This window comes from Hemitrygon akajei, chromosome 29, assembly GCF_048418815.1.
Source record: "Hemitrygon akajei chromosome 29, sHemAka1.3, whole genome shotgun sequence".
NCBI lineage: Eukaryota > Metazoa > Chordata > Chondrichthyes > Myliobatiformes > Dasyatidae > Hemitrygon > Hemitrygon akajei.
The window spans coordinates 1,156,427-1,180,443 of NC_133152.1; the positions used below are offsets into that span (position 1 = coordinate 1,156,427).

Consider the following 24,017-nt stretch of genomic DNA (forward strand, 5'->3'; position numbering starts at 1 on the left):
CTGCTGTTGATGGGGACATTTTTCCAAATGGTATTCGAGGTTTTTCCAAATGGTAATCAACATTTAAGGATTCAGAATAAAGTACAGGCCGCAAATTATAGGAGAAATATTTAGTCCAAATCTTATAAAGTCAATAACTTCATTTACTTAACCAGCCTCCTTGTGGGATGACTTGGCAACCAATGTTCATCAACAACTACTTGGCTCAGCTTTGCCTTCATGTTGATGGGAATTCTGGATCAAGTTGTGCAACAAATGAGTCACCACCCCCCTCCCTCTCAGCAGAAGTTGTCATGAATGCTTCCACTTCTGTTTTCTTTACAGCAAGGACTTCTCCTTAAGGTAAGTTCTGATCTTTCCAAGAACAGTTCATTGGAAAATATATGCAGTTATATTGTAAGAAATGTGCAGATATGTGAACAGAATCTCTGAATTTAGACTGTTTTGCTTCATTTCTTGTAAGTTAGAAACCACCCAAAGAATTTAAGAGAGTAGTGTTACAAAGGATCTAGCTTCAGCAGTCTGTTCAAACTTTGGTCCACTTCTGTACTCTCACTTTTTCAAGTTTCAAGATTCAAGGTTATTTAATGTCATTTCCAGTACACAAGTGTAAGCAGACAAAATAATTGTTACTCTGGATTCAATGCAGCACATAAAACCACAATAAAGATAAAGTACACAATAACAATAAAAAATACAATAATGGTGGACCTGGCATGAAAGCATCTCTTAATAATGAAATTATATAATTCAGCATGCCATGAATCACTATTGAAAGTGGAATGAATATAATGTGATATATTTTAATGAAGTATTAATGATTAAGTACTTACAGATAATGTCAATTTTGAACTGGCTTTGAAAACTGTTATCTGAAGTTCTATTCACGTTTTGCTTATGTAGCTTTTAACTCCTTTTAAACTGTTCGAGTTGATGTAAAGGGATAGTTAAAAATCTGATGTGAAATGCCAGTAGTCTGACTAGATATGTGAAAACTCTATGGAATGAAGTGACTCTTGGGCAGGGCTGCATGACGTTCAGTCCACTGAAGTCGATAGAGACAGCTGTCCATCGTCACTATTTGTTTTCCATTTCTGTTCGGAGTGGAATCACTTGAAACAACCATGATCAATAGTGGAATATCGGAACCAGATGCTGGAAAGGCCGTTCCATGCCTTTTCATACTAGGGGCGGAGTTTTTATCAGTGTGATCTTCCTGAACTACTCTAGATTCCTTCAGTCCCTTAGTAACCAAAAATCTGTTGATCTCTCTCACTCTCGTTTTAAAACTCATGTCGGTTCCTCCAGAGCCTTCTATTCATCTGTGCCTTGAATATGAACTGCAAAAGATCTTCAACACCCTTTTGGATAGTTTCAAGAGATCCATCACCCTGTGAGAGAAGATTTTCTTTCCTATTGCAGTCAGCCAGTCCCATATTCTGAGATGTGATCTTCTGGTTTTGACAGGAAAAATATCACTCCTACATCCACTCTGTCATGCCCTGTACAGATTTTAGCGTGATCTCTTTACCCAGATGCTGCCTAAAACCATATAACAATTACAGCACAGAAACAGGCTATCTCGGCCCTTCTAGTCCATGCCGAACACTTACTCTCACCTAGTCCCACCCACCTGCACTCAGCCCATAACCCTCTGTTCCTTTCCTGTCCATATACCTATCCAATTTTACTTTAAATGACAATATCTAACCTGCCTCTACCACTTCTACTGGAAACTCGTTCCACACAGCTACCACTCTCTGAGTAAAGAAATTCCCCCTCGTGTTACCCCTAAATTTTTGCCCACTAACTCTCAACTCATGTCCTCTTGTTTGAATCTCCCCTAGTCTCAATGGAAAAAGCCTATCCATGTCAACTCTATCTATCCCCCTCATAATTTTAAATACCTCTATCGTCCCCCCTCAACCTTCTACGCTCCAAAGAATAAAGACCTAGCTTGATGAATAGCTCAGACTCAGCAGAAAGCAGCTGACTGGGCAATCGAGGTCAGGTGACCAAGCAGTTTGAAAAGCTCAAACAAATAAATAGAGGGTTACCTCAAGCGGAGTGGCTTGTGGAAAGCGGCCAGTGAGGGAGTGGAGATTTGAGGCTTTGACGAGAAGAGGCGGAGGACGAGCTTGTTCCCAGTTAGTCTTTACAATGCCTCCTGAGACGGTGATGTGCCTCTACTGTGAGATGTGGCAGTCTTGGGGGAACTCCCCTCTCCCACAGAGTCACATCTGCCAGAAGTGCTTGCAGCTGGGTGATCTGGAAGACCGTGTGAGGAATCTGGAGCAGCAGCTGGATGACCTTCGACTCATAAGGGAGAATGAGGCAGTCATAGATGAGAGCTACAGGGAGGTAGTCACACCTAGGCTGCCGGAAGCAGGTCGTTGGGTGACAGTCCGAGGGGGGAAAGCGAAGGAGAGTAGACAGGTAGTGCAGAGCACCCCTGTAGCCATTCCCCTGAATAATAAGTTTACCATCCTGGATGCTGTTGGTGAGGACGACTGACCAGGTGTGAGCCATGGTGGCAGGGCCTCTGGCACTGAGTCTGACCTTGTGGTGCAGAAGGATGGGACGGTGAAGAGGAGAGCTGTTGTCATTGGAGACTCTGTAGTCAGGGGAGCAGACAGGAGATTCTGTGGACATGAGGAGGAAACCCGCATGGTTTGTTGCCTCCCGGGTGCCAGGATCCGGGATGTCTCTGACCGGGTGCATGACATCCTGGTACGAGAGGGAAAGCAACCAGAAGTCGTGATACATGTTGGGACCAACGACATAGGCAAGAAGAGGGATGAGGTCCTGAAGTGTGAGTTTCGGGAACTAGGCAGAAGGCTGAAGAACAGGACCTCAAGGGTGGCATTCTCAGGATTGCTGCCAGTGCTACGTGATAGTGATGGTAAGAATTTGGAGGAGATGGCAGTTGAATGCATGACTGAGGAGTTGGTTCAGGGGGCAGGGTTTCAGATTTTTGGACCATTGAGATCTCTTCTGGGGAAGGTGGGACCTGTACAGATTGGATGGGTTGCACCTGAACATGAGGGGGAGCAACATCCTTGCTGGTAGGTTTGCTAGCATGGTTTGGGAGGGTTTAAACTAATTTTCAAGGGGGATGGGACCTGGAGCGATAGAGCAGTGAAAGAAGTACATGGAGTAAAGCCAGATCTAACATATAGAGAGGCTTTGAGGAAAGAGCAGCAGAATAAAGGGTTTAAAGGTAGTAAGGTAGAAGGGCTAAAGTGTGTGTACTTCAATGCAAGAAGCATCAGGAACAAAGGTGATGAACTGAGAGCTTGGATACATACATGGAATTATGATGTAGTGGCCATTACGGAGACTTGGCTGGCACCAGGGCAGGAATGGATTCTCAATATTCCTGGATTTCAGTGCTTTAAAAGGGATAGAGAGGGGGGATAAAGGGGAGGAGGGGTGGCATTACTGGTCAGGGATACTATTACAGCTGCAGAAAAGGTGGGTAATGTAGCAGGACCCTCTTTTGAGTCAGTATGGGTGGAAGTCAGGAACAGGAAGGGAGCTGTTACTCTACTGGGGATATTCTATAGGCCCTCTGGTAGCAGCAGAGATACCAAGGAGCAGACTGGGAGGCAGATTTTGGAAAGGTGCAAAAATAAGAGGGTTGTTATCATGGGTGACTTTAACTTCCCTAATATTGATTGACACTTGATTAGTTCCAAGGGTTTAGATGGGGCAGAGTTTGTTAAGTGTGTCCAGGATGGATTCCTGTCACAGTATGTTGACAGGCTGACTAGGGGGAGTGCCATACTAGATCTAGTATTAAGTAATGAATCGGGTCAGGTCACAGATCTGTCAGTGGGTAAGCATCTGGGGGACAGTGACCACTGCTCCCTGGCCTTTAGCATTATCATGGGAAAGGATAGAATCAGAGAGAACAGGAAAAATTTTAATCGGGGAAGGGCAAATTATGAGGCTATAAGGCTAGAACTTGCGGGTGTGAATTGGGATGATGTTTTTGCAGGGAAATGTACTATGGACATGTGGTCGATGTTTAAGGATCTCGTGCAGGATGTTAGGGATAAATGTACAGGTGAGGAAGATAAAGAATGGTAGGGTGAAGGAACCATGGGTGACAAGTGAAGTGGAAAATCTAGTCAGGTGGAAGAAGGCAGCATACATGAGGTTTAGGAAGCAAGGATCAGATGGGTCTATTGAGGAATATAGGGTAGCAAGAAAGGAGCTTAAGAAGGGGCTGAGAAGAGCAAGAAGGGGGCATGAGAAGGCCTTGGTGAGTAGGGTAAAGGAAAACCCCAAGGCATTCTTCAATTATGTGAAGAACAAAAGGATGACAGGAGTGAAGGTAGGACTGATTAGAGATAAAAGTGGGAAGATGTGCCTGGAGGCTGTGGAAGTGAGCAAGGTCCTCAATGAATACTTCTCTTTGGTATTCACCACTGAGAGGGAACTTGATGATGGTGAGGACAATATGGCTTATTCAGAAAGTCAGAAGGCATGGGATCCAGGGAAGTTTGGCCATGTGGATTCAGAATTAGATTGCCTGCAGAAGGCAGAGGGTCGTGGTGGAGGGAGTACATTCAAATTGAAGGGTTGTGACTAGTGGTGTCCCACAAGGATCTGTTCTGGGACTTCTACTTTCTGTGATTTTTATTAACGACCTGGATGTGGGGGTAGAAGGGTGGGATGGCAAGTTTGCAGACAACGCAAAGGTTGGTGGTGTTGTAGATAGTGTAGATGATTGTCGAAGATTGCAGAGAGACATTGATAGGATGCAGAAGTGGGGTGAGAAGTGGCAGATGGAGATCAACCCGGAGAAGTGTGAGGTGGTACACTTTGGAAGGACAAACTCCAAGGCAGAGTACAAAGTAAATGGCAGGATACTTGGTAGTGTGGAGGAGCAGAGGGATCTGGGGGTACATGTCCACAGATCCCTGGAAGTTGCCTCACAGGTAGATAGGGTAGTTAAGAAAGCTAATGGGGTGTTAGCTTTCATAAATCGAGGGACAGCATTTAAAAGACGCGAGGTAATGATGCAGCTCTATAAAACTCTAGTTAGGCCACGCTTGGAGTACTGTGTCCAGTTCTGGTCGACTCACTATAGGAAGGATGTGGAAACATTGGAAAGGGTACAGAGAAGATTTACCAGGATACTGCCTGATTTAGAGAGTATGGATTATGATCAAAGATTAAGGGAGCTAGGGCTTTATTCTTTGGAGAGAAGGAGGATGACCAGAGACATGATAGAGGTGTACAAGATATTAAGAGGAATAGACAGAGTGGACAGCCAGTGCCTCTTCCCCAGGGCACCACTGCTCAGTACAAGAGGACATGGCTTTAAGCTAAGGGGAAGGAAGTTCAAGGGGGATATTAGAGGAAGGTTTTTCGCTCAGAGAGTGGTTGGTGCGTGGAATGCACTGCCTGAGTCAGTGCTGGAGGCAGATACACTAGTGAAGTTTAAGAAGTATACTAGACAGGTATATGGAGGAATTTAAGGTGTGGGGGGTTATATGGGAGGCAGGGTTTGAGGGTCGGCACAACATGGTGGGCCAAAGGGCCTGTAATGTGCTGTACTATTCTATGTTCTACGTTGTTCAACCTTTCTCTGTAACTTAGGTGCTGAAACCCAGGTAACATTCTAGAAAATCTTCTCCGTACTCTCTCAATTTTGTTGACATCTTTCCTATAATTCGGTGACCAGAACTGCACACAATACTCCAAATTTGGCCTTACCAATGCCTTGTACAATTTTAACATTACATCCCAACTTCTATACTTAATGCTCTGATTTATAAAGGCCAGCATACCAAAAGCTTTCTTCACCACCCTATCCGCATGAGACTCCACCTTCAGGGAACTATGCACCATTATTCCTAGATCACTCTGTTCTACTGCATTCTTCAATGCCCTACAATTTACCATGTATGTCCTATTTTGATTATTCCTACCAAAATGTAGCACCTCACACTTATCAGCATTAAACTCCATCTGCCATCATTCAGCCCACTCTTCTAACTGGCCTAAATCTCTCTGCAAGCTTTGAAAACCTACTTCATTATCCACAACGCCACCTATCTTAGTTTCATCTGCATACTTACTAATCCAATTTACCACCCCATCATCCAGATCATTAATGTATATGAGAAACAACATTGGACTCAGTACAGATCCCTGAGGCACACCACTCGTCACCGACCTCCAACCTGACAAACAGTTATCAACCACTACTCTCTGGTATCTCCCATCCAGCCACTGTTGAATCCATTTTACAACTTCAATATTAATACCTAATGATTGATACTTCCTAACTAACCTTACGTGTGGAACTTTGTCAAAGGCCTTATTGAAGTCCATACATCCACTGCTTTACCCTCGTCAACTTTCCTAGTAACCTCTTCAAAAATTCAATAAGATTTTTGTACAAGAAACTCATGTGAGGAAGGAGGACAAATATTGCTTTTTTAGGTCTTGGTGGGGTCAACAGTATCATTCGAATTCGAATGCCAAAGTTAAGGGAGTTTCAATTTTTATTGACTCCTCTATTGCATTTGTTCAACATGATATCCTTTCGGATCTGAATGGTAGATTTTTGTTAATTACGGGTTTACTCTGTAATAAAAAGGTTGCTATGGTTAATGTTTATGCTCCAAATGTGGATTGTCCTGACTTTTTTAAGTCCTTATTTACTTCTTTACCTAATTTAAATGAATATAAGTTAATAATGGGTGGTGACTTTAATTGTTGTCTAAATCCTTTGATGGACAAATCTACATCTATTCAGATTTTACCCAATAAGTCGGCCACTTGTATTAGCTCCTTTTTGACTGATAATGGAGTTTTTGATATCTGGAGATTTCGTCATCCTAATGATAAAGAATTTTCTTTTTTCTCACATGTTTATCACTCCTATTCGAGAATTGATTATTTTTTTATTGACTCTTGTTTTATTCCATCGGTAATTGGTTGTAATTATGATATTATAGCTATTTCTGACCATGCTCCATTAAAACTTTCTATTAATTTTACGGATACAGCTTTAAGTGCTAGACAATGGCGATTTGACTCTACCTTATTGCAAGAGCCGGACTTTATTAAATTTATGAAGGAGCAGATCGATTTCTTCTTTTCAACTAATTCCACGGAAGATATTTCTTGCGGAATACTTTGGGACACCTTTAAAGCGTATATACGTGGACAGATTATCTCTTACTCTGTTGGTCTGAGAAAACGCATTAGGAAGGAAACTCTTTTATTGGTTGATAAAATTAAAGAGATTGACAAGAAATATTCGACTACTCTTAGTAGGGAGCTTTACAAACAGAGGGTTGAACTTCAAATGGAACATAGTTTATTACTTACATCTCCGATTGAAAATCAATTAATGAAAACCAGATCTGATTTCTATATACATAGTGATACATCGGGAAAACTGTTAGCTAGTCAGCTGAAGAATGTTTGGGTTAAACGTCAAATCACTAAGGTTCATCAGCAGAATGGGGATTTGACAGTTAACCATGATGAGATAAATAAGTCTTTTCAAGACTTTTATACCTCCCTGTATCAATCTGAATTCCCTCAGGATCATAATACCATGTGTGATTTTCTTGGGAAATTGAATTTTCCAAAATTATCATCCGATGATCTTTCAGTATTAGATACTCCGTTCACGGATGCAGAAATTAAAGGGGTTATTTCCTCAATGAATTCTGGGAAAGCACCAGGTCCAGATGGGTATACAGTAGAATTTTTTAAATGTTTTTCTGCTACTCTCTCTCCTTGGCTATGCAAGGTTTTTGAAGAAGCAATTAGATTGGGGAATTTGCCACAATCTTTTTATAGAGCTTCCATTTCCTTAATACTGAAGAAAGATAAAGACCCTACTGACTGTGCATGTTATAGACCAATATCTTTATTGAATGTGGATTCTAAGATCTTTTCCAAGTTACTGGCTTCCAGGTTGGAGAAGGTATTACCCCAAATTATTTCGGAAGACCAAACCGGTTTTATTAAAAATCGCTATTCTTTTTTCAATGTTAGGAGATTACTGAATATTGTTTATACTCCTTCACATAACACTTCAGAATGTGTTATTTCATTAGATGCGGAGAAAGCATTTGATAGAGTTGAATGGCCTTACTTATTTTATGTGCTGGAGAAGTTTAATTTCAGTCCGACCTTTATTTCTTGGATTAAACTGATTTATCAAACTCCAGTAGCCTCGGTGTTTACTAATAATCAAAGATCTCCCTTTTTTCGTTTATTTCTGGGCACTAGACAATAGTCCATTACTATTTAACATCGCTTTAGAACCTTTGGCAATTGCCATCAGAGAATCACAGGATATTTTGGGTATTAATCGTGGAACAGATATTCATAAGGTATCTTTGTATGCAGATGATTTATTATTATTCATCTCTAACCCTGAGAAATCTATTCCAGCAGTCTTATCATTGTTGGTCAATTTAGTGAGTTTTCTGGGTATAAGTTTAATCTTAATAAGAGTTAAGATATTAATAAGTTATTTCCTTTGAATAGACAGGTCCCAAACTATGGTATTTTACCTTTTAAATTAGTTAATGATTCTTTTACTTACTTAGGGATTAAAATCACAAAAAACCATAAAGAATTATTTAGGTTTAATTTTCTACCCTTAATTGATCAGATTAAAGGCTTGTTTACTAAGTGGTCACCATTATCTTTATCTCTGATAGGTAGGATTAATGCTATTAAGATGGTTATTTTACCTAAATTTTTATATATTTTTCAAGCGGTACCAATTTTTATTCCGAAATCCTTTTTTACTAATGTTGATTCAAAAATTTCCTCATATATATGGCAGAATAAAAATCCCAGGTTAGGTAAAACATACTTACAGAAGACAAAGAAGGAAGGTGGGTTGGCATTACGCAATTTCAGATTTTATTATTGGGCAGTTAATATTAGATATTTGTTATGTTGGTTGAAAGAATGGGATGGTCCTTTTGGCCCTCATTGGGTGAGTTTGGAAACTAAATCAGTACCAGGTTATGCTCTGGGTTCTATTTTAGGGACATCTCTCCCTTTTGCTCTTTCTAAATTGCCGAAACGAATTGACAACCCGATAGTTAAATATACCTTACGTATATGGTTTCAATTTCGGAAATTTTTCGGGTTGACTCAATTCGTTTTAAATAGTCCTATTGTATCTAATTGTTTTTTCCACCCCTCAATTATAGATCAAGCTTTTTTGGCTTGGAAAACTAAGGGTTTATTAAGATTTTCTGACTTATTTTTGGACAACTGTTTTATGTCTTTTGAGCAATTATCTAATAAATATAATTTGCCTAGATTTCATTTTTTTAGATACTTACAGGTTAGGCATTTTTTAAGTATGGTACTTCCTACGTTTCCAAATTTTGTGTCTTCAGATATTTTGGAGAGTTTGTTTGAATTAAACCCTTTTCAAAAAGGGCTTATATCAAAACTTTATAATATAATTATGAAGATACGTTCAGTGCTCTTTGATAAGACCAAAAATGATTGGGAAAGAGAGCTCAATCTTATTATTCCTATTGAGAATTGGGATAGAATTCTTCAATTAGTTAATATATCATCTATATGTGCCAAACATTCATTAATACAATTTAAGGTTGTACATAGGGCCCATATGTCCAAGGATAAATTAGCTCATTTTTATTCTTATATAAACCCTATTTGTGACAGATGTCAATTAGAAATCGCGTCTTTAACTCATATGTTTTGGTCATGTCCGCTTTTGAAAAAATATTGGAAAGATATTTTTGATATTATCTCTGCGGTACTGAACATCGATTTACAACCCCATCCTATTACCGCAATTTTTGGTTTACCGATGATGGACTCACTCCATTTATCTCCTTCCGCCTGTCGAATGATTGCTTTTCTCACTTTGATGGCTAGAAGATCTATTTTGTTGAATTGGAAGGAAATTAATCCTCCCATGGTATTTCATTGGCTTTCTCAAACTATGTTATGTCTAAATTTAGAAAAAATTAGAAGTGCTGTATTTGATACTTATATTAAATTTGAAAAGATATGGAGACCATTTATTCAATATTTTCATATGATGTAATATGGCCCTGTGCCAAGCTTATTGGTTTTTTCAGCTTTAATCGTATGTATGTTGAGAGGATTGGAGTTGACGACATTGATGTTTATGTATTCTTGTGAGATACTATAAACAGCCCTTTTTTTTCTCTCTTTTTTTTAGTTTTTTTTTCTTTTTTTGCTTTCTTTTTTTTCCCCTTAGATATTAGATTAGTAGGTTAGTAACTTTGCATATATTTTTTTTCTTCTTTTTTTAATATATTATATATTATGAAATATCTAGATTTACTTTGTTCATATATATACTATATGGTTCATGTTTTGGGAAAACTTATTTATACTGTATTCATTGCTTATGTATTCCTTCATGTGTAATGGGAATTTGTATGTTTGTAATCCCTTTATTAATATATTAACTGTATTTTGTTCATAATATTTTTAATACTAATAAAAAGATTGAAAAAGAAAGAAAAATTCAATAAGATTTGTCAAACATGACCTTCCATGCAAATCCATGTTGTCTGTTCCTAGTCAGACCCTGTCTATCCAGATAATTATATATACCATCTCTAAGAATACTTTCCATCAATTTACCCACCACTGATGTCAAACTTACAGGCCTATAATTGCTAAGTTTACTGTTAGAACCCTTTTTAAACAATGGAACAATGTGAGCAATGTGCCAATTTTTCTAATGACAATTGAAATATTTCTGTCCAAGCCCCTGCTATTTCTACACTAACTTCCCTCAAGGTCCTAGGGAATATCCTGTCAGGATCCGGAGATTTATCCACTTTTATATTCCTTAAAAGCGCCAGTACTTCCTCCTCTTTAATCGTCATAGTTTCCATAATTTCCCTACTTGTTTCCCTTACCTTACACAATTCAATATCCTTCTCCTTAGTGAATACCGGAGAAAAGAAATTGTTCAAAATCTCCCCCATCTCTTTTGGCTCCACACATAGCTGTCCACTCTGATTCTTTAAGGGACCAATTTTATCCCTTACTATCCTTTTGCTATTAATATAACTATAGAAACCTTTTGGATTTATTTTCACCTTACTTGCCAAAGCAACCTCGCATCTTCTTTTAGCTTTTCTAATTTCTTTCTTAAGATTCTTTTTACATTCTTTATATTCCTCGAGCACCTCATTTACTCCATCCTGCCTATATTTATTGTAGATCTCCCTCTTTTTCCAAACCAAGTTTCCAATATCCCTTGAAAATCATTGCTCTCTCAAACTTTTAATCTTTCCTTTCAACCTAACAGAAACATAAAGATTCTGTACCTCAAAATTTCACCTTTAAATGATATCCATTTCTCTATTACATCCTTCCCATAAAACAAATTGTCCCAATCCACTCCTTCTAAATCCTTTCGCATCTCCTCAAAGTTAGCCTTTCTCTAATCAAAAATCTCAACCCTGGGTCCAGTCCTACCCTTCTCCATAATTATATTGAAACTAATGGCATTGTGATTACTGTACCGAAAGTGCTCCCCAACACATACTCTGTCACCTGACCTATCTCATTCCCTAACAGGAGATCCAACACTGCTCCTTCTCTAGTTGGTACCTCAATGTATTGCTGCAAAAAACTATCCTGCACACATTTTACAAACTCCTAACCATCCAGTCCTTTTACAGTATGGGCTTCCCAGTCTATGTGTGGAAAATTAAAATCTCCCACAATCACAACCCTGTGCTTACTACAAATATCTGCTATCTCCTTACAAATTTGCTCCTCCAATTCTCACTCCCCATTAGGTGGTCTATAATACACCCCTATAAGTGTTACTACACCTTTTCCATTCCTCAATTCCACCCAAACAGTCTCCCTAACAAGCCAGAGCTTGTTCTATCCTGCCAGAGCACCGCTGTAATATTTTCTCTTACTAGCTATGCAACATCTCCCCCTCTGGTCCCTCCAATTTTATCACACCTGAATCAACGAAATCCAGGAATATTTAGTTGCCAATCACACCCCTCCTGCAACCATGTTTCACTAATAGCTACAACATCATATTTCCAGGTATCAGTCAATGCTCTAAGCTCATCCAGCTTTTTTACAATGCTAACCTGTTCAACTTCCTAGTATTTTTATTTCAGATTTCTAATATTTTCTGTTCTTTTTGGATTCCCATGGAAATGGTGTATGTTTCTATGATTTCTATGCTAATTAGAAAAAAAGATGCAAATGCATAAGAGGTTGTGAAGATGCTGGAAATCTTGACCTGGAGAAGCAAATCAGGAGGAAAATAAACAGTCCAATGGCCTTCGCCTGGAATATCTGCTGTTTATTTCCCTTCAAAAGTTTCTGAGTTCCTCCAGCATTTTTCAGGTGTTGCCCAAGAATTATAGGTATGGAATCTGTACTTGAATTGGCAAAGTTTGGGAGGATATGCACCGAAAGTGGGCAAATGGATTAGTATAGATGGACAGAATGGTGAGCATGTTCATGGTGGATCAGAGAATCTCTTTTTGTACTCTACAATTCAATGACCCAATGCATACCGCACAGAGACATTTAGTATTGATGAGGAAAGCTTGGAGAGCATGGATAACTTCCCACACCTCTGTAGCCATGTGCAGGAATAACAAGAGAACTTTTGTTCCATCATATAACAAAATAACAAACAGGTAGTATATTGTTAATGTTTTTCATCTTAGGCTGTTCATTGGGATCAGATAACATTTTTGTGAGCATGGAGTACCAATGAGACCAACACAGGGCCTGCTAAATTCTCTGCTGATGGACAGGATGAACCAGTTTGTGATGTAGGTCCCTCAAAACTTTCCCCTCAAATCCCTTTAATTCTCCTTCCTCTCACCTTATATCTATGCCTTCTTGTTTTTGATACTTCCACCTAGGGAAATGATTCTGCCCATGTCCCCTTTCCAGACTGAGGTGAAGGCCAAGCCCGTGGGTATACTTCAGTCAGAAGTTGACAGTTTCCTGGGGCTGAGTAGGATCCAAGATCAGACATGATGGAATAGTGGAGCAGATTCGATAGGCTGAATGGCCTAATTCTGCTCCTATGTCTTATGTGTGTGTGAAAGGATGCTATTCTTTTCCCACCAGCCCTCCACATCCTTAAACCAACTGTTTCTCAGATGATCAAATCAGAAATTAAAAGATGACAGTCAAGTTCAGAAACTCACTTCCCATGCATCCGTTGTTCTTTTTGTGATCCACTCAGGTTTAATATTCTGTCTCACACAATCAAAAATCCTCCTTCCTTTCAAAGGGATACTTGCTTTTGGGCACAAGTTCTGTCTCCATTTTCTGAATTATACCACAACACAACAGCACCAACACTCCATACAATTCCAAGATTTGAAGATATAGACTGCTGTGGGTGAGCTGTTGATTCACTTCAGAAAGGGCAGCAATTGCTTCAGTGCAATGCTTGCTTATATGGAGATGTCAATATGTATGTTCCAAGCAGGTATGTTTATCTGCAAGACTATGAACACTAACTTTTCTGTGATGCTGTGTGTTTTTCTGTTGTGTGCAGGTACAATGCAGTGTGTTGGACTGGTGCTGTTCCTGCTGATGGCAGAAACTGCTGCTGCTGATACCATTGAGTGCCGTGCACCTGATGGCCAGGATGGTAAACCTGGCAACCAAGGCCCACCTGGCAGAGATGGCAGACGTGGAGAGAAAGGTGACACAGGCGATCCAGGTAACATGCAGCTTCAGTTACAAAATACACACATCACACAGCAAGGATGTAATAGCGATACACTAACTGTTACCATAAAACCATAAGACATAGGAACAGAATTAGGTCATTCAGTCCATTGAGTCTGCTCCACCATTCAGTCATGGCTGATCCTTTTTTCTCCTCCTCAGCCCCACTCCCTGGCCTTCTCCCCATTCCTTTTGATGCCATGTCCAATCAAGAACTTATCAAGCTCTGCCTTAAATACACCCAAAGATCTAGCCTCAACAGCTGCCTGTGGTAATAAATTCCACAAATTCACCACCCTTTAGCTAAAGAAATTCCTCCACATCTCTGTTTGAAATGGATGCCCCTCTATCCTGAGGCTGTGCCCTCTTGTCCTAGACTCCCCACAATGGGAAACATCCTTTCCACATCTACTCTGTCTAGGCCTTTCAACATTTGAAAGGTTTCAATGAGATTCCCCCCCTTCCATCCTTCTAAATTCCAGTGAGTACAGACCCAGAGCTCTCAAACATTCCTCATATGATAACCCCTTTGTTCCCGGAATCATCCTTGTGAACCTCCTCTGAATCCTCTCCAATGCCAGCACATCTTTTCTTCGATGAGGAGCCCAAAATTGTTCACAATATTCAAGGTGAGGCCTCACCAGTTCCCATTCTTCTAATCTGTTTAAGTCCTTCTGCAGCCTTCCTTTTTCCTCAACACTACCTGCCCCTCCACCAATCTTTGTATCATCTGCAAACTTGACATAGAATCAGGAGATGTTGAGTCAGGTTGGATAGAACTGAGAAATTGTAAGGGCAAAAAAACCCTATGGGAGTTATCTACAGGCCCCCAAACAGTAGCCTGGATATAGGGTGCAAGTTGAATCAAGAATTAAAATTGGCATGTCACAAAGCATTACTACGGTTGTTATGGGAGATTTCAACATTCAGGTAGACTAGGAAAATCAGGTTGGTACTGGACCCCAAGGAAGAGAGTTTGTGGAGTGCCTCTGAGATGGATTCTTAGAGCAGCTTGTACTGGAGCCTACCAGGCAGAAAGCAATTCTGGATTTAGTTTTGTGTAATGAACCGGATTTGATAAGGGAACTTGAGGTAAAGGATCCATTAGGAGGTAGTGACTATAATATGTTAAGTTTTAATCTACAATTTGAGAGGGAGAAGGGAAAATCATAAGTGTCAGTATTACTGTTGAACAAAGGGACTACGGAGCCATGAGGGAGGAGCTGGCCAAAGTTGACTGGAAAGATACCCTAGCAGGGATGACAGTGGAACAATGGCAGGTATTTCTGGGAATAATACAGAAGGTGCAGGATCAGTTCATTCCAAAGAGGAAGAAAGATTCTAAGGGGAGTAAGGGGCAATCGTGGCTGACAAGGGAAGTCAAGGACAGTATAAAAATAAAAGAGAAGTATAACATAGCAAAGATGAGCAGGAAGCCAGAGGATTGGGAAACTTTTAAAGAGCAACAGAAGATAACTAAAAAGGCAATACGGGGAGAAAAGATGAGGTACGAAGGTAAGCTAGTCAAGAATATAAAGGAGGATAGTAAAAGCTTCTTTAAGTATGTGAAGAGGAAAAAATTAGTTAAGACCAAAGTTTCTTGAAGGCAGAAATGGGTGAATTTATTATGGGGAACAAGGAAATGGCAGACGAGTTGAACAGGTGCTTTGGATCTGTCTTCACTAGGGAAGACACGGACAATCTCCCAGATGTAATAGTGACCAGAGGACCCAGGGTAATGGAGGAACTGAAGTAAATTCACATTAGGCAGAAAATGGTGTTGGGTAGACTGATGGGACTGAAGGCTGATAAATTCTCAGGGCCTGATGGTCTGCATCCCAGGGTACTTAAGGAGGTGGCTCTAGAAATAGTGGACGCATTGGTAATCATTTTCCAATGTTCTATAGATTCTGGATCAGTTCCTGACGATTGGAGGGTAGCTAATGTTATCCCACTTTTTAAAGCAGGGAATTATAGACCAGTTAGCCTGACCTCAGTGGTGGGGAAGATGCTGGAGTCAATTATAAAAGATGAAACAGCGGCACATTTGGATAGCAGTAACAGGATCGGTCCGAATCAGCATGGATTTATGAAGGGGAAATCATGCTTGACTACTTCTGGAATTTTTTGAGGATGTAACTATGAAAATGGACAAGGGAGAGCCAGTAGATGTAGTGTACCTGGACTTTCAGAAAGATCCCACATAGGAGATTATTGGGGTTAGGGTACTGGCATGGATAGAAAATTTGTTGGCAGATAGGAAACAAAGAGTAGGGGTTAACAGGTCCCTTTCAGAATGGCAGGCAGTGACTAGTGGGGTACCGCAAGGCTCTGTGCTGGGACCGCATCTATTTACAATATACATTAATGATTTAGATGAAGGGATTAAAAGTAATATTAGCAAATTTGCAGATGACACAAAGCTGGGTGGCAGTGTGAAATGTGAGGAGGATGTTATGAGAATGCAGGGTGACTTGGACAGGTTGGGTGAGTGGGCAGATGCAGTTTAATGTAGATAAATGTGTGGTGGCAAGAACAGGAGGGCAGATTACTATCTGAATAGTGTCAAGTTAGGAAAAGGGAAAGTACGAGATCTGGGTGTCCTCGTTCATCAGTCACTGAAAGTAAGCATGCAGGTACAGCAGGCAGTGAAGAAAGCTAATGGCATGTTGGCCTTCATAACAAGAGGAATTGAGTATAGGAGCAAAGAGGTCCTTCTGCAGTTGTACAGGGCTCTGCTGAGACCACACCTGGAGTATTGTGTGCAGTTTTGGTCTTCAAATTTGAGGAAGGACATTCTTGCTATTGAGGGAGTGCAGCGTAGGTTCACGAGGTTAATTCCCAGGATGGCAGGACTGTCATATGTTGAAAGATTGGTGCGATTGGGCTTGTATACACTGGAATTTAGAAGGATGAGAGGGGATCTGTTTGAAACATATTAGATTATTAAGGGATTGGACACACCAGAGGCAGGAAACATGTTCCTGATGTTGGGGGAGTCCAGAACCAGAGGCCACAGTTTAAGAATAAGGGGTAGGCCATTTAGAACGGAATTGAGGAAAAACTTTTTCACCCAGAGAGCTGTAGATCTGTGGAACGCTCTGCCTCAGAAGGCAGTGGAGGCCAGTTCTCTGGATGCTTTCAAGAAAGAGTTAGATAGGGCTCTTAAAGATAGTAGAGTCAAGGGATATGGGGAGAAAGCAGGAACGGGGTACTGATTGTGGATGATCAGCCATGATCTCAGTGAATGGTGGTGCTGGCTTGAAGGGCCAAATTGCCTACTCCTGCACCTATTGCCTATTGTCTATTGGCAACAAAGCCATCTATTCCATCATCTAAATTATTGATGTTCAGCATAAAAAGAAGTCCCAACATCGACCCCTGCGAACACCACCTAGTCACTGGCAGCCAACCTGAAAAGGATCATTTTATTCTCACTTGCTGACTCCTACCAATCAGCCAATGCCAGTAACTTTCCTCAAATACCATGGGCTCTTAATTTGGTAAGCAATTTCATGTGTGGCACCTTGTCAACGGCCTTCTGAAAGTCCAAATATACAACATCCACTATGTCCCTTTTATCTATTCTACTTGTAACCTCCTCAAAGAATTCCAACATGTTCATCAGGTAAGATTTTCCCTTAAGGAAACCATTGCGACTTTGTCTTATCTTGTCCTGTGTCACCAAGTACTCCGTAACCTCATCCTTAACAATTGACTCCAACATCTTCCCAACCATTGAGGTCAGGGTAACTGGTCTATAATTTCATTTCTGCTGCTTTCCTCCTTTCTTAAAGACATTTGCAGTTTTCCATTCCTCTGGCACCATGCCAAAGTTCAATGATTTTTGAAAAGTTATTATAATGCCTCCACAATCTCTACTGCGATCTCTTTCAGAATCAAAGGGTGCAGTTCATATGGTCTGGGTGACTTGTGTACCTTTGGCTTTTCAGTTTTTTGAGCACCCTTCTCCCTTGTAATTGTCTCATTTTCTAGCAGTTCCATATCCACTCTCATCTCTTTTGTTTTTTTACATATTTGAAAAAGCTAAGGAGCACCAGGCCATTGTCTCCTATACCATCACCAACCTTATCAGCTTTGGGGATCTCCCATCCACTGCCACCAACCTCATAGTTCCACACCCCACACTTCCCGTTTCTACCTCCTACCCAAGATCCACAAACCTGCCTGTCCAGGTAGACCTATTGTCTCAGCTTGCTCCTGCCCCACTGAACTCATTTCTGCAAACCTTGACACTGTCTTATCCCCCCTTGTTCAATCTCTTCCCACCTATGTTCATGACACTTCTCATGCTTTGAATTTTTTCAATGATTTTAAGTTCCCTGGCCCCCACCGTCTTATTTTCACCATGGACGTCCAGTCCCTATATACCTCCATTCCCCACCGAGATGGTCTTGAAGCTCTTCGCTCTTTTTTGGATTTCAGACCTAACCAATTCCCCTCTACCACCACTCTCCTCTATCTAGCAGAATTAGTTCTTACTCTCAATAATTTCTCCTTTGGCTCCTCCCACTTCCTCCAAACCAAGGGTGTAGCCATGGGCACCCGTATGGGTCCCAGTTATGCCTGCCTTTTTGTTGGCTTTGTAGAACAGTCCGTGTTCCAAGTCTATACCAGTATCCATCCCCCTCTTTTCCTTCGCTACATTGACGACTGCATTGGCACTGCCTCTTGCACGCATGCTGAGCTCGTCGACTTCATTAACTTTGCCTCCAACTTTCACCCTGCCCTCAAATTTACCTGGTCCATTTCTGACACCTCCCTCCCCTTTCTTGATCTTTCTGTCTCCATCTCTGGAGACGGCCTATCTACTGATATCTACTATAAGCCTACAGACTCTCACAGCTACCTGGACTATTCCTCTTCCCACCCTGTCTCTTGCAAAAAGGCTATCCCCTTCTCACAGTTCCTCCCTCTCCGCTGCATCTGCTCTCAGGTTGAGGCTTTTCATTCCAGGACAAAGGAGATGTCTTCCTTTTTTAAACAAAGGGGCTTCCCTTCGTCCACCATCAACTCTGCTCTCAAACGCATCTCTCCCATTTCCCGCACATCTGCCCTCACCTCATCCACCCGCCACCGCACTCGGGATAGGGTTCCCCTTGTCCTCACCTACCACCCCACCAGCCTCCAGGTCCAACATATAATTCTCCGTAACTTCTGCCACCTCCAATGGGATCCCACTACCAAACACATTTTTCCCTCCCCCACTCTTCCTGCTTTTCACAGGGATCACTCCCTACACGACTCCCTTGTCCACTCGTCCCCCCCCATCCCTTCCCACCGATCTCCCTCCTGGCACTTATCCTTGTAAACGGAACAAGTGCTACACCTGCCCTTACACTTCCTCCCTCACCACCATTCAGGGCCCCAGACAGTCCTTCCAGGTAAGGCGACACTTCACCTGTGAGTCAGCTGGTGTGGTATACTGTGTCCAGTGCTCCTGGTGTGGCCTTTTATATATTGGTGAGACCCGACGCAGACTGGGAGACCGTTTCGCTGAACACCTACGCTCGGTCCGCCAGAAAAAGCAGGATCTCCCAGTGGTCACACATTTTAATTCCACGTCCCATTCCCATTCTGATATGTCTATCCATGGCCTCCTCTGCTGTCAAAATGAATCCAAACTCAGGTTGGAGGAACAACACCTTATATACCGGCTGGGTAGCCTCCAATCTGATGGCATCAACATTGACTTCTCTAACTTCCGTTAATGCCCCTCCTCCCCTTCTTACCCCATCCCTGACATATTTAGTTGTTTGCCTGTTCTCCATCTCCCTCTGGTGTCCCCCCCCCCCCTTTCTTTCTCCTGGGGCCTCCCATCCCATGATCCTTTCCCTTCTCCAGCTCTGTATGACTTTCGCCAATCACCTTTCCAGCTCTTAGCTTCATCCCACCCCCTCCGGTCTTCTCCTATCATTTCGCATTTCCCCCTCCCTCCACTACTTTCAAATCTCTTGCTATCTTTCCTTTCGGTTAGTCCTGACGAAGGGTCTTGGCCCGAAACGTCGACAGTGCTTCTCCCTATTGATGCTGCCTGGCCTGCTGTGTTCCAGCAGCATTTTGTGTGTGTTGTTGTTTGAATTTCCAGCATCTGCAGATTTCCTCGTGTTTGCTCTTTTGACATGCTTTTTCTATTTCCTGTTGTAATCTGTGGTCCACATCTTAGCTACTGTATATAACGGTCATCAGGGTCCTTTTACTTTGCAGTTTTTTAACTTAACCCACAGGGTTTCAGTATCTTCTGATCCCATGTCACATACTTTGACTGATTTGATGCTATTCTTTACTAGCAGAGCCACGCCACCCCCTCTGTCTACCTTCTTATCCCTCCGATACAATGCATAACGTTGGACATTCAGCTCCCAACTACAACCACCCTTCAGACACGATTCAGTGTCGGCCACAACATCATACCCGGCAATCTGTAATATTGCAACAAGATTATTCACTTTATTTCTCACGTTACGCGGATTTAGATACAACACCTTGAGTACCGTATTTGTTGTCCTTTCTGATACTGCATCGCTAATGATTTGAGAGTCAGCTTGCTGGATACAACTAAACCCCCCCCATTACCTGCCTGCCTTTCCTGTCAGTCTGACTGCAGGCTATCTTTACTTTTTTACCATCCATCCTATCCTGAGTCCCACCCCCTGCCAAATTAGTTTAAATCCTTCCCAACAGCTCTAACAAACCTGCCCACGAGAATATTGGTCCCCCTCAGGTTCAGGTGCAACCTGTCACTTTTGAACAGGTCTTACCTCCCCGATAAAAGATCCCAATGATCCAAGAGTCTGAAGCTATGCCTCCTGCACCAGCTTCTCAGTCACACATTGATCTGCCAAATCATGCTGTTTCTTCCCTCATTGCCACATGGCACAGGCAACAATCCAGAAATTACTATCCAGGAGATCCTGCTTCTCAGCCTTTCACCTAGCTCTCTAAATTCTCTTTTCAGGAGCTCTTTGCTTTTTGTTCCTATGTCATTGATACCGATACGTAACAAGGCATCTGGCTGCTCTCCCTCCCTCTCCAAAATGCTGTGAACATGATCTGAGATGTCCCTGACCCTGGTAACTGGGAGACACCATACTATTCGTGTGTTCTGTTCATGTCCACAGTATGTCCTGTCTGTTTCCTGATTACTGAGTCCTTATTACTACCTCTCCCCTCTTCTTCCTCTTTTCCTTCTGCACCATGAACCCATGCTCAGTTCCCATGTCTGTGGTGAACTAGATATACCTGTCTGGACTGCTCCTGTGGCTCCTCCCACAGACCCCTGCTGATTGCTCCTGTGGCTCCTCCCACAGACCCCCGCTGACTGCTCCTGTGGCTCCTCCCACAGACCCCTGCTGACTGCTCCTGTGGCTCCTCCCACAGACCCCCTGCTGACTGCTCCTGTGGCTCCTCCCACAGACCCCCTGCTGACTGCTCCTGTGGCTCCTCCCACAGACCCCTGTATAAAGGCGACTGTGGCCTGTTGCTCTGCCTCATTCCCCAGGATGTAGTGATGTTCATTCTTCCAGTCAATAAAAGCCGATACCTCGCTTCCTACGTCTCAGCGTGAGTTATTGATGGTGCATCAATTTTATTGACTGGAAGTTAAAGCATGGAAACAGTTTTACGCCCGGAACGTTTGGATTTGGACCCCCAGGACCCTGAAGCAGCTCTTGCCTTTGAACTCTGGCTTGCATGCTTCCAATCATACTTGGAGGAGGTTCGTGCAACTGACCCCGCTGTTAGGCACAGACTTCTCCTCTCGCGAGTCGCCCCAAAAGTTTATTCATTCATCAGAGACCTCTCGACCTACGAAGGGGCGCTTGACGCCCTCAAAAGACAGTACCTGCGGCCGGTGAACGCCGTCTATGCCAGACATCGCTTGGCCACCCGAAAACAGCGGCCTACGGAGTCGACTGTTGAATTTCTCTGAGCTCTACAGGCACTCGTGCAGACTTGTGACTGCAAAACACTCACAGCGGAACAGCATGCGGAACTCTTGGTCCGAGACGCCTTTGTGACCGGAATCAGGTCAGTGTATGTGCGCCAGCGGCTGCTGGAAAAAGCTGATCTGACCTTACGCTCAGCAATCGAGACGACTGATACGCTGGAGGCTGCTCAGCTCTATGCCGCTGCGGTCAAGCCGCGCGATTCCCCGGTTCCTGCGAGCGAATTCGCCAACGCCGCTGCCAGTTGCGGTATCACGAACTCCCCGACCTCGTCAGGCAGTAAACTTTGTTACTTTTGTGGGCTTTGGAAACATTCTAGAAACAGTTGTCCAGCTCGCGAAGTGACCTGCTCCAGCTGCAGGAAAAAGGGCCATTTTGCCAAGGTCTGTAAGTCTAAACCGCGCGCGGGGTCGAGCAGCGCTGCATCTGAGACCTGGGGGCCGCCATCTTGCATGCCCGGATGTGAACAACCATCTTTGCCGGTGTCACCATGCCCCGCCCCTACCTACCCGTGTGCGACCTGGGGGCCGCCATCTTGCATGCCCGGATATGAGCAGCCATCTTTGCTGGCGTCACCATGCCCCGCCCCCGACTCACCCTGTTCAACTCTGGCCACCGTAACCCTCGAGCAAAGCGCTCCGCACCAGCTCGCAAGGTCGATGATGGACATCCTGGTGGAGGGACACAGGACTAGCTGCCTGTTTGACACAGGCAGCACTGAGAGTTTTATTGACCCGGCCACAGTGCAACGCTGTGGACTCGTGACACGGCCGGCACGTCAGAAGATCACCTTGGCTTCTGGGTTGCATTCCACAGACATCCGGGGGGGTTGTGTAGCGACATTGGTGGTGCAGGGCACAGAATATCGGAACTTTGAGTTCCTGGTCATGCCTCGACTGTGCGCACCTGTGCTATTGGGCCTGGACTTCCAGAGCCATCTCGAAAGTGTGACTATGGCATATGACGGGCCCCTCCCACCACTCACTGTCAGGAATCCTCAGTTTGGTGGGACTTCGACATATACTCCGTTACCACACGCACATACACACCGAACCACACATCCCGCCCAGCACCATGCCGATAGCTGTGCTACTGACACTACTTGCAGCCTCTCCACCCTCAAGATCCCTCCCCCATCGCTGTTCACCAACCTGACCCCCGACTGTAAACCGGTGGTGACTAAAAGCAGGAGGTACAGCGCAGGGGACAGGGCCTTCATTCAGTCAGAGGTGCAGCTGCTGCTCAGGGAGGGGATCATTGAGCCAAGCACAAGCCCTTGGCGGTCCCAGGTGGTTGTTGTTCGGACTGGGCAGAAAAGTAGGATGGTTGTGGACTATAGTCAGACCATCAATAGGTTCACGCAGCTTGACGCGTACCCCCTACCCCGCATCGCGGATATGGTCAACCAGATAGCTCAGTACAAGGTGTACTCGACGATAGATCTGAAATCTGCTTATCACCAGCTCCCCATCCGCCCAGAGGACCGCCCCTACACCGCCTTCGAGGCGGGTGGCAGGCTCTATCACTTCCTGTGCGTCCCATTTGGTGTCACAAATGGTGTCTCAGTCTTCCAGAGGGAGATGGACCGGATGGTGGACCAGTACAAACTGAAGGCCACATTTCCCTATCTAGATAACATCACCATCTGTGGTCGCGACTGGTCGGATCACGACGCCAACCTACAACGATTTTTCCAAGTGGCCTAAGCTTTGAACCTTACTTATAACAGGGACAAGTGTGTGTTCAGAACCACCCGACTCGCTATCCTTGGGTATGTTGTGGAGAACGGGGTCATTGGCTCTGATCCCGACCGTATGCGCCCCCTGTTAGAACTCCCTCTTCCCACCACTCTCAAGGCCCTCCGGCGGTGCCTGGGTTTTTTTTCCTATTACGCCCAATGGGTCCCCCATTACGCAGACAAGGCCCGCCCCCTGGTCAAGTCTACCACTTTTCCCCTCTCTGCCGAGGCCTGCGCGGCCTTCAGCTGCATTAAAGGGGACATTGCCAAAGCAACGATGCATGCGGTGGACGAGACCATTCCCTTCCAAGTAGAGAGTGACGCCTCTGACTTCGCGCTGGCTGCTACCCTCAATCAGGAAGGCAGACCAGTGGCATTTTTTTCTCGTACCCTTCAAGACTCTGAACTTCGGCACTCCGCGGTGGAGAAAGAAGCCCAGGCCATAGTGGAAGCTATTAGGCACTGGAGGCACTATCTCGCCGGCAAAAGGTTCACCTTGCTGACCGACCAGCGCTCGGTTGCGTTCATGTTCAGCAACCAACAGCAGGGCAAAATCAAAA

The 24,017-nt window shown here is 43.4% G+C and overlaps 1 protein-coding gene across 1 annotated transcript in view; it reads left to right on the forward strand.

Annotated features, from left to right (window-relative positions):
- The first annotated feature begins 246 nt into the window (after positions 1–246).
- Positions 247–24,017, forward strand: part of LOC140718196 (complement C1q subcomponent subunit A-like) — a 34,894-nt gene continuing 11,123 nt past the window's right edge. The window contains exons 1-2 of the mRNA XM_073031638.1: positions 247–342; positions 13,577–13,744. Of these exons, the coding sequence (XP_072887739.1) occupies positions 13,582–13,744 (163 nt within the window). The 5' untranslated portion in view covers positions 247–342; positions 13,577–13,581. The remainder of the gene's footprint in view (positions 343–13,576; positions 13,745–24,017) is intronic.